Genomic DNA, 11,714 nt, shown 5'->3' with positions numbered 1-11,714 from the left:
GTTGTTAAGTGAACTCAGCATTCCAGGGTCTGTGGATCTGACGGGCAAGTATATTTGTGTGTCATCAGCATAAATATGAAAAGAAATGCCATGTTTATGGATAATATGTCCAAGGGGAAGCAGATACAAGGAAAACAAAATGGGTCCTAAGACCAACCCCTGAGGCACACCATATTTAACTGGACAGAATGAGGAGACATAGTTGTTTACAGACACACAAAACTTCCTATTTGACAGGTAGGATGAAAACCATTCTAGGGCAGTACCAGAGATCCCCACCCAGTGCCTCAGTCTGTCTAACATGATGTTGTGATCAATGGTGTCAAAAGCAGCGCTAAGGTCCAGGAGTACAAGGACTGAGCACATGCCTTCATCAGCAGACATTAAAAGGTCATTGGTGACTTTAAGCAGGGCAGTCTCAGTGCTGTGGTACTTCCTAAAACCAGACTGAACCGTGGACCATAGTTAAAAAGACTAAAAGAGCAGTGCTCCCAGTAGAGCAGTGAATCCACTCTTGTAGTAGGCTGAAAAGTCCAACCAATCTGGAACACTGAATAAAAAGATAATGTATGGTTTCTGTCTGTGAACAGAAAGGACAGCCGTCCCCTGTACCAGGATTAAGGTGTACCAGATACCTGTTAGTAGCTATGGCCCCATGTATGATCCTCCACTGAAGGTCACATGTCCATTTTTCAACGGGAGATTTATACAGGGACCGCCAACAGCCCCTTGGGGATAATCCCACGCCAAAAACCTCTGTCCACCTCGACACCTTTACTCCTGTCAGGGCGCATACGTTCAAGACCTTGGTGCTGATCTGGTAGGCTGCTTTCTTTCCCAATGCCTCAAATTCCCCCAACTCTGGTGTTCTTAGAGACAGCAGGGCGTCCTGCTCCTCCTGCCACTGTTCCACCACAGGAGAGACAACCAGAGAAGGAAAAACATACTCACACTCATCATCCCATTGGCCAGAGAGCGTACGATCTTCAGCAAATGCTCTAATGACTTCCGGCAGGGAAGCACAAACCTCCTCCACCAGCCTATGCAGCGGTTTGCTGGATCTGATGCTGAGTTGTACATTCAAATGAGGAATAGAGGTTTTCATAAAATGTCCCAGTTTGACACATCCCCCCTCTCTCAGTCTAGATCTCAGATTGCTCGATGAAAGAACCTGAGAGGTAATAAAACTGTTCCCAAACAATGGCCCCTTAAACAGCCACATCCCTGGTATCATCGCTGTTTTCCACTGGAAGGTGAACACCTGCCACGCCTGTAAAACAGATTTGTAGAAGGGTGTCAGACCAGTTAGATCCATGAGCTGGGACTGAATTAGGAACAGATGTTTATCATATCCTAACCGGCCCTCCTCAGCAGCAAAACGGCAGTGTCTGTCCATGGTAGCCCAAAGCTGTATAGCAGTGTCTGAGCCATCTGTAGCCTGAAGGCTGTAATGCATGATGTAATGTCCACCAAGCCCTGTCCTCCCTCTTGTACAGCAAGTACAATCTCGCTGCCCTCAGCCAGTGGTGGCCCGACCAGAAAAAATCCACAACGGCTCTCTGGATTCTTCCAATCAGATCCCTTGGTGGAGGTAGGACTGTCAGCTTGTGCCATAGGGTTGAGGCAACCAGGTTATTGATGATCAAGACCCTCCCCCTATAGGAAAGCTGAGGTAGCAGCCATTTCCATTTATTCCTGGTACACACTTTCTCCAAAACACCCTGACAATTCTTCCTCTCAAATTCCTCTGTTCCCAGAAACACTCCCAAAATCTTCATTCTCTGTCGTCCCCAGCTAAGATGGTAGCGTCGGTGTTAATTAATCTCATCAGCATAAGCTGACACTGTCAGTGAAGTGGTTACATAAGTCCTGACAACCTGGATCTCAGCTTACTGAGTAGCGGCTCAACAGCTAATGAATACAGTTGTCCAGAAATTGGACATCCCTGCCTGATACCTCTCTGAAGCTGTACTGGACACCTTCACCAAACAAAAAGCTTCCTTATACATCAAACCAAGCAGTGACATAAAACCATACCCAAAACCCAAAAGCTCTTAAGGTGGAAAAAAGAAAACCGTGGTCAACCCTATCGAACGCTTTCTCCTGATCCAATGATACAATGCCTACATCAACATTATATATTATACAAACGTCCAATAAGTCTCTCATAAAAAACAAATTATCCATAATAGATCTGTCTGGCACACAGTATGACTGATCTCTGTGGATAATTAAGTCCAGATAGTTTTTAAGTCTATTGGCTAGCACCTTTGAAAAAAGTTTATAGTCTGTCCATAGCAAAGCCACTAGTCTCCAGTTCTTAAGTAGTGCCAGATCTCCTTTTTTTGGTAACAATGAAAGCACCGCGTGCCGACAAGTAGCTGGCAACAATCCTGTCTTGGAACACTCCTGGAGAACCTCCAGCAGGTCGGCTCCTAAACATCTCCAAAAGTGTTTGTAAAAGTCAACAGGTAATCCATCCAGTCCAGGAGCTTCACCAGAAGCCATCTGACCCACTGGAGCAGTAAGCTCTTCCAGGGAGATGTTGGCATCCAGGACAGCTGTCTTCAGAACCCTTGAGGAAGCCCCTGCATCAGCTCGTCCACACACTGTTTATTGCAGTCCTCCACTCTGAAAAGGGCACTATAAAACTCCACGGCATGCCAATAAAGTGCCAATAAGAGCTGCTTTTAGTAGTTGGTGAGATGTAAAAATCTAAACTGAGTAAATGATGGTCAGTGAAACCCATTAGATAAATGTAACTGTTCAATAACTTGTTGCAAAAACTTTGTGATATGTTAACCCCATCTAGCCTGGCTGCACTCACGTACGAGTTAATAATCGTAATGTTAATGATAATAATAACAATAGGACTAGTAACAATAATTGTAGCAGAGGGTGTCGAGCAGGAACACGCAGGTGACTCGCAACCACAGATCCAGACTCCACATCTCCAGAGCCAGAAACACCTGCAGGAAGTGATAGGAGGAGAGAGGAGAGGGACGATAAAGCACAAGTATACGGGAAAGGGAAGAAGTCGAGTTAGTAAAATGCATTTATGGGATGAGGTTGCATACAGATTGAGAGAAAGTAGAGGAGAGAGGGTGCTCAGTGCATCATGGGGAGTCCCCCGGCAGTATAGGCCTATAGCAGCATAACTAAGGGTTGGTTCAGGACTCACCTGAGCCAGCCCTAACTATAAGCTTTATCAAAGAGGAAAGTCTTAAGCCTACTCTTAAATGTGGAGACGGTGTCTGCCTCCTGAACCCAAACTGGAACCTGGTTCCACAGGAGAGGGGCTTGATAGCTGAACGCTCTGGCTCCCATTCTACTTTTGGAGACTCTGCATTCTGGGAGCGCAGTGCTCTGGTGGGGTAGTAAGGTACTATGAACTCTTTAAGATAAGATGGTGCCTGACCATTAAGAGCTTTGTAGGTAAGAAGAATGATTTTAAATTCTATTCTGGATGTTACTGGAAACCAATGCAGAGAAGCTAAAACAGGGGAAATGTGATCTCTTTTCCTGGTTCCTGTCAGAACACGTGCTGCAGCATTCTGGATCAGCTGAAGAGTCTTAATGGACTTTTTCGAGCAGCCTGATAATAAGGAATTGCAGTAATCCAGCCTAGAAGTAACATATGCATGGACTAGTTTTTCTGCATCACTTTTAGACAGGATGTTCCTGATTTTCGCAATATTACGTAGGTGAAAAAAGGTGGTCCTTGAAATTTGCTTAATGTGAGACTTAAACGACATGTCCTGATCAAAGATAACCCCAAGAATCCTCACAGTGGTGCTGGAGGCCAGGGCGATGCCATCAAGGGAAACTATGTCTTTAGATAATGCATCATGGAGGTGCTTGGGCCCCAGAACAATAACTTCAGTTTTATCTGAGTTTAACATTAGAAAATTACTGGTCACCCAGGTTTAACATCCTGAAGGCACATTTGAAGTTTAGCTAACTGATGAGTTGCATCTGGCTTGATTGATAGATATAACTGAGTATCATCTGCATAACAATGAAAGTTTATGGAGTGTTTCCTGATAATATTGCCTAAAGGAAGCAGCACTGATACAGTTTTTGTTGCGTCAGTCGAGCAAATAGAGTGCGTACTTTCATGTATTATCACATGTTCATTGCCTTATCGAGCCAAACACTGTGTAGATGTGATGTGCTGCTTGTAAAAACGTTATGGAAAATATAACACTGTTAATTCAGTAGATCTTTCAGTGTGCCGCTGTCTGTCACATAAAACAAGTCGTATTTCTTTTAACTCATCAGCAGCCTTGTTTAGTGAGTGGACTGTTTGTGTCGCCTAAATAAATGTTTAAACACAAGCAGAATGCATTTGGTTTACGATCTTTTCAAATGGGGGATTCCAAATTAGTACCTGGGTCATCCTGTACAGCATGTATGTGTCCCCTTTCACCTCTGTCACTTCTCAGGAGGGATGCACCTTCCTGCAGATCGGTTATGAGGGGGTGGAGCTCCAGTGTCCCCTTTCCTCCGGTACACAAGCGTTGCATCAAAGTGCGTTATTTACCCACCAAACAACATGCTTCAGCTTCACCAAAAAGAACGTCAGTCACACCGAGTTAAATTTCTTTTTGTAGCTTTTCTTTCAGAGTTTGCCTCCTTTTCTTCCTGCAGTCAGCACGTATTAATATTAATGAGGGGTGTTTCACTGACCATTTCTAGGCAACTATGGGCGTTTAAAGGGTCGGACAAGGAGCTGGCTCACATACGCCACATTTCAAGTTGAATGGATTTATAAAGGGAAATCGGTGTAGGCAGTGTTTTATTATTAGTAGTATTATTTTTGTGTGTATACATTTCCTGTATTTTGTACATAAGCAACATTTTCTACATACAGTTTTATAAATGAGGCCCCAGGTGTACATGAAGCCATCCATTGTCTTTTTCTACCATACAGGCAGATGAGCAGGAAGTATGGAGAAAGCCAGCTTCCTCTGCTGGGAACCAAAACACCGCCCTCTTCCCCTCACAGAGTCAGTGAAGTCAGGATGGTTGATGGGCAGATAATTGGAGGGGTGGGCCTATTGCCTCCAGAGAGGATGTCACCGATTCGCCGGTCCCTGCGGTGGGACAGTAACGGGGCCACAGTGGAGGTTGTAAACAGAAGCAGAACAAGTTGCTCGTCGTCCTCCACCTCGTCTGTTTTTGTGGACAGCCCTCTGGGCCAACCTGAGAGACTGTTTGAGGGTCACGTGAGTGCCAGCAATGCCCAAAGGTTAGCTGAGAGCCAGAGTAATCATTTTACTTCATTATAAGCACTTTACAGGGTGTATACTAAATGAAGTGTAGATCAACTTGTCTCCCTGAAGGATATCTTCAAGTAGTCTAACACAGCGTTCAACACAGGAAAGCTCAACCTCAAACTTGCCTGAACTACAAAAGTCCTCCAAAATGAGAAACTTGTGAGAATTTCTTTGTCTGTATTCACTGTTGACTCACAAACATTACAGTAGCGCCTAAGTGTGTAGTTTTTCCACCACTAGTAGTGCCATGGAGAAATGTTTTTACAAGTTTGTCACCACTAAGTGACAACCTACGGCTCTCACGAGTGAAGCCAATGTGGAAGTAACTTAAACATGCATTCTCTCTAACGGCCAGCAGAGGGCGACCCCTGCAAAAATAAGAAAAAACATTTGAAATAATATTAAAATGAGCATATTTCCTACTTGATTTATTACCTCATTAAACACTTTCCTAATGAGTTTATGGTCTCAGTTTCAAGTCTATACAGCATGATATTCATCCAACGAAGGTTAAAGACAAGGGCAACTGGACTTGGTTGAAGATACTGGAAGACGTTTCGTCCCTCATCCAAAGGACTTCTTCAGTTCTGACTGACTAGCAGGGAAACTCAGCTATTTAACCTCAGTGGGGTCGTTTGCCAGGGTCATCGATACCGCTGGTTCGTTAGTGTTCCTGGTTGCTGTAACGACAGTCATTACAGTCGTTAGGACTACCGGTGGCCAAGACTGAACGACCATCGTTGGTATCTTCACCTGAGGCCAATAGGTTACGTTTGTTGAGTTTCCTGGGAAGTGATGAAAGGACAGCATTGTAAGTGGGGGATAAGTGGTGGCGTAGACCCCCTCCCCTGTTCAATGACGGCTTCTCAACCCTGGTGTAGATGGCTTCCTTGAAACCTCTTTCAAACCATTCATCTTCTCTGTCTAAAATGTGCACCTGGTGGTCCTCAAACGAGTGTCCTCTGTCCTTCAGATGTAAGTAGACTGCAGAGTCTTGACCTGAGGAGTTGGCCCTTCTGTGTTGAGCCATGCGTTTGTGTAGTGGTTGTTTAGTCTCCCCAATATACAGGTCTGTGCATTCCTCACTGCATTGGACCGCATACACTAGATTGCTTTTCTTGTGTTTGGGTGTGCGGTCTTTGGGGTGTACCAGCATCTGTCTTAGTGTGTTCTTGGGTTTAAAAAACACAGGGATGTTGTGTTTGTTGAAAATCCTCCTGAGTTTCTCTGATACTCCAGACACGTATGGAATCACAATGTTGTTGCGTTTGACCAACTCCTCAGGTCAAGACTCTGCAGTCTACTTACATCTGAAGGACAGAGGACACTCGTTTGAGGACCACCAGGTGCACATTTTAGACAGAGAAGATGGATGGTTTGAAAGAGGTGTCAAGGAAACCATCTACACCAGTGGTCGAGAAGCCGTCATTAAACAGAGGAGGGGGTCTACGCCACCACTTATCCCCCACTTACAATGCTATCCTTTGTAAGTAAATGTAACCTATTGGCCTCAGGTGAAGATAATAACGATGGTCGTTCAGTCTTGGCCACCGGTAGTCCTAACGACTGTCGTTACAGCAACCAGGAACACTAACGAACCAGCGGTATCGACGATCCTGGCAAACGACCCCACTGAGGTTAAATAGCTGAGTTTCCCTGCTAGTCAGTCAGAACTGAAGAAGTCCTTTGGATGAGGGACGAAACGTCTTCCAGTATCTTCAACCAAGTCCAGTTGCCCTTGATTTTAACCTTCATCTTTGTAATGACATATTATATTAAACATCAAACGCAGGCAAGAAAATAAAAGCATTTGCTGATTGGAATCAACTGGAAGCGTGGGTTAATGCTTACAGTGATACAGACAGAGACTCTCTATTAGTAGAATTATTATTTGAGTAAAGATCCATAAACAATTGTAAACAGCACATCATATGAGTTAGACATTATCAACCTACCAATTTCTGCAGACATGTGTGACAACACTTCATGATGGTTAGTATAATTGTTATGTGATTGATGCATGTGTTTCTGTTCTATGGAAGTGAGAGAATGAAAGCCATGGAGGAGCAGATAGCCAGTCTAGCAGGTCTGGTGCAACATGCTCTCTCTATGGGACCAGATCTTCCAGGAGTCAAGGAGGCTGTCAGGTCTGTAACATCTGCCTTTATCCCTTTAAGCCAACAGGAGTTTATACAGCAGCAATTCAATTCCAATATGTTTCATCCACAATATGTGTACCCATCAATAGTATGGAAAGTTGTAGCGAAGAGCAAAAGCAGCCAGATTGGAACCCAGGTCTACAGGGTACCAAACCTGCAACTTGACTCGACACCAAAGAGTCAGGCTCATTGGTATGGCAGTCGAAGTACATTCTTAACCGTAGTGACGGTACACGTCACACTGACTTTCCCTTCGCTTTTCACCCATGCGCTTCACAGACACAGGCGTCCCTCACACATACGTGTGCCAACCGTACTTCTCCCATCCAGGGAGCATGAAATGAGTTCTATATACTGTACAATCCACGGCTAGAGGGATGGTTAGGTTTATGATGTAACTGTGTGTCTTTTTAGTGAAACTGCTGGACTCAAACTCTTCCTCAACAGACCTGGTGAGAATTTTTTTCTTCTACATTAATAAAGATTGTGATTACCACCAACAACACATTTATTATGCCCTGAACAAGATGATAACCTTAAAATCGCCTTTCATCAACCTACAGGAGTGTCTGCTGAGCCTCAGAACCCCACTGCTTTGATTGACGCCATCAGCCCCGCCCCTCTGGCTCTACAGGCCCCACCCTCTGGCAGCGGCCTGCGGCCAAGCTTGGTGTTGGCAAAGAGAAAGGTGTGCGAGCTGCGACTCCAACTCAACCAGCTCAGACTCTTACAGGTACTGACGGGAGTACTCGCTAATTACACTGAAGTTAATATGGGAAGAAGAGTACACATTATAGACAAGGTTGGGTATTCCAGTGATGTGATGACACATTTGTGTTAGCCTGAAACTGACTGATAGTAAGAAATACATCATAATACACATTCATTGGGAGCACAGACAATATATGGTACACGGTGACAGGGCAGTAAGAGCACCTGAGGCACACAGTATGTGAGCAGGGTTTAGTTATGACAAGGATTTAAACCAAATTAAGATTTGATTGGATCATTCAAAAGTGGGAATGGCTTAGTGAATAGGTGTGAACAGGATAATGAGCTTTTTCTAGATTTGGAAGAGGAGGATGAAGATAAAATTAATAAACCTTAAACACACTCTTTGGAAATGTAAACAAAGTTTTTGCCAGCTAAAACACACACACACACACACACACACACACACACACACACACACCTCTGTTAGCTTCCCACAAGCTAACAGTCAGGTGCATGCAACAAAAACATTTTGGGTTCAGCGAGGCACAAAGCAAAGTTTGTTGAGAGTTAGGCATATATAAGTATTCAGTCCATTTCATGGCAATCTGTCCATTACATATTTGTATCGCTTCTGTGTAAATGTTTGGCTTGATGGTGTTAAGGTTTGCAGTGTGTGAGCTAGTTAAGGACCCAAACGCAGGACACCAGAGCTGAGCAGATTCAGTTCAACATTTATTCAACTAAAGGCATACTCAGGAAAACGGTGGTAGATACAAGTCCAACAAAAAACAAGAAATCCATTTAGAACCAAAGATCCACAAGAAGCTTGGGAGCAGGAGCAAAGCAAACACAAACTACATGACAAACCACAATGATCCAACACAGACGGAACAGAACACAGGCATTAAGTGGTGAGGCAAACAAGTGGGGCAGGAACATAAAACAGGTGGATCACATTAAGGAGAACAGAACAGGAAGCAAAGCTAGACAACACCACCAGGCACGGAAGATTACAAAATAAAACGGGAAGTAAAGTGCACGGGAACACACCAGGACAGATCTACCAAAGTAAAACACAGAATATGGAAATACTGTACAACAGACCGGACCAAACAGGAGACAGGACTACACTAAAACATGGAAACACAGGACTAAGGACTTGGACAGGTGCAAAACATGCAGATAAACATAGAATAAACTAAGCTACAACCCTTAAGATAAGATCAAATAATGAAACACAGAAATACACAGACCACGAATAACACTAACATGAACTAAAGCACAAAACTAAGAACTGAACAAGACTACACAGAGAAACACAGAACCAAAAACAGACTTAAACAGGAAAGACATGAACACAAAACCACACTCCTAACAGATGGGACTGCTGTCAGGGAGTTACCAAAACCTTTAGGAAAGATCTCCATGAATGCTGAGCACATGTCTGAGATATCAGCCTCACCAGTAGCTAAGCAAAAAAGTTGCACAGTTGCTGAATCCTAATTCCTGAGTTGTTTCATTTGTTCCAGCTGTCGAACCAGGAGAGTGTGAGCTCGATGCTGCGGATGGCAGGTCAGGAGCTGGTGGTGTTGATGTGCAGTCAGCTGGCTCAGTCTGAGGAGGCAGCGTACAGACGGAGAGCTGCGATGGAGGAGGAGAGGATCCACTACCTGGCTACAGAGGAGAAGATACTCACACAGCTCAGGTAAGAGTTGGAATTTTCTTGAGAAAGGACTGTGTAATTTTGAAAGAAGAAGTAGCACAGTTATTCTTTTAGAAATAAAAAGTTGTTTTCATTAGCAATAAAACACAGCCTTGCTCAATTCAAGACACTGAGAGGTTTTGCAGCTGAAGTCGTGGTCTGGTGTGACCAGCAAGCCTGTGGCGGTTAATGTTAGCACACTTTATGACACTTCCCTACTTGTGCTACGGTTACACTACATTATAGAATTGACCACTAACAAGTGATCAACACTTGTGGACGCAGGGGCCACTATTCAACAAAAGTTACATAAGATCCCCTCTGTGACTCTCAGCTCCACTCCCTGCAACAGATTCAGTTCAAACTCCTCCTCACTCCCAACCGGGCCCCCTACTACATCTCCCACCTTCTCCACCATCGTGCTCCTTATGACCCACCTCCCATCTCCAATGTCGAGGACCAAGTCCTTGTGAAACTCTGTCCCTAAACACATTTGTGGCTGCTCTGATTGCCCTTGTAACTACCCAATTTCAATTTAGTTGTACTTATTTTACTCATTAAACATGTTACGTATTTTTTAAAGGCTTGATTCAACTACATTTTGATAATTCATTTGCCTCTGGGACATAATTACATGTGTATAACCATGTGTATCTGACAATATTACAGTATCTGACATTCACTGGGATTGACACACTGAAGCCTTCAGTCAGACATTGACACGTGAGAGTTCAATTTCCCGCAGACAAGCTGAGCAAAGACACACTGTCTTACTCCACTGAATAAAATATTCATAGGATTTTGTTAGAAAAGATACAGCATTACAGCATAACATCAGTTTCTTTTGTTTAAAGTTGAAGCACAGATCAGACTTTCTATTAGTGGCCCAAGCGGTGAATTAGCCTCAACATTTACACACACTCTGACATCACGCCTCTAATGATGTCACGGCAGATGAAGTCAAATCATCTGTGGCGTGCAAGACACAGCACGCAAACTTCTTTGGGAAGAGAGAAAATGTGAAGAAACATATTGTTAAAAATAGAGTTGGGGGAGGGGAAGTGATTTGATCTGGTGTGACGTGGGTTTCCAGAGACATCAGAACGCATTCTTATGGTAGCATGCTACACACTGACTTCATAGCACAGCCAGACTGTGTAAGCAGAAGCCTGGCATTAATCAACCATCATGAGTGGGAGTTTCTGAATGAGTGTGATACAATTATCCCGCCACACAGCAATCCAAATAACGTACATAATTAATAAAATGCCAATTCATCAAGTAAGCATTAGCGTCACTAAAGCTTTAGGCAAAGATAGGAATAGAGTCTGTTAATAAATATGTTTCAGCTCAAGTGTCAGTACTTTGTATTGCTTAGCAACCTAGCTTATACACGTACAGTGGGGGAAATAAGTATTTGACCCCTTGCTGATTTTGCAGGTTTGCCCACTTACAAAGAATGCAACGATCTATAATTTTAATCATATGTACATTCTAACAGTGAAAGACAGAATCCCAAAGAAAATTCCAGAAAATCACATCATATGAATTCATTAAAATTGATAACCATCTGATGAGGAAAAACAAGTATTTGACCCCCTGGACAAACAGCATGTTAATATTTTGTAGAAAAGCCATTATTGGCCAGCACAGATGTCAAACGGTTTTTATAGTTGGTGACAAGGTTTGTGCACATTTCGGCAGGGATGTTGGCCCACTCCTCCCTGCAGACAGCCTCCAAATCATTCAGGTTCCGAGGTTGTCGCCTGGCAACTCGAATTTTAAGCTCCCTCCAAAGATTTTCAATTGGATTCAGGTCTGGAGACTGGCTAGGCCACTCCAGAACCTTGATGTGCTTCT

The 11,714-nt window shown here is 43.7% G+C and overlaps 1 protein-coding gene across 1 annotated transcript; it reads left to right on the top strand.

Moving 5' to 3' along the window:
* The first annotated feature begins 4,937 nt into the window (after nt 1-4,937).
* On the top strand, nt 4,938-10,327 carry LOC123966181 (sickle tail protein homolog). The gene is made up of 6 exons (XM_046042385.1): nt 4,938-5,251; nt 7,322-7,426; nt 7,853-7,890; nt 8,002-8,171; nt 9,682-9,857; nt 10,207-10,327. Exons 1-6 carry the CDS (start codon nt 4,938-4,940, stop codon nt 10,325-10,327), a joined length of 924 nt encoding a protein of 307 aa, XP_045898341.1.
* Nucleotides 10,328-11,714: the final 1,387 nt, after the last annotated feature.

The sequence above is a fragment of the Micropterus dolomieu genome, unplaced genomic scaffold (assembly GCF_021292245.1).
Source record: "Micropterus dolomieu isolate WLL.071019.BEF.003 ecotype Adirondacks unplaced genomic scaffold, ASM2129224v1 contig_12872, whole genome shotgun sequence".
In the NCBI taxonomy this organism is placed as follows: domain Eukaryota; kingdom Metazoa; phylum Chordata; class Actinopteri; order Centrarchiformes; family Centrarchidae; genus Micropterus; species Micropterus dolomieu.
The sequence above is the reverse complement of the archived record's forward strand: the minus strand, read 5'-3'. Positions and strand labels throughout refer to the sequence as shown.

What these genes read in the sequence shown, in the direction of transcription:
- LOC123966181 (XM_046042385.1), top strand. Translation starts at nt 4,938, where the DNA reads ATGAGCAGGAAGTATGGAGAAAGCCAGCTTCCTCTGCTGGGAACCAAA. An exon ending in GGAGTCAAGGAGGCTGTCAG is followed by an intron (nt 7,427 to 7,852) that starts GTCTGTAACATC and finishes GTGTCTTTTTAG; the next exon opens with TGAAACTGCTGGACTCAAAC. An exon ending in ACCAGCTCAGACTCTTACAG is followed by an intron (nt 8,172 to 9,681) that starts GTACTGACGGGA and finishes CATTTGTTCCAG; the next exon opens with CTGTCGAACCAGGAGAGTGT.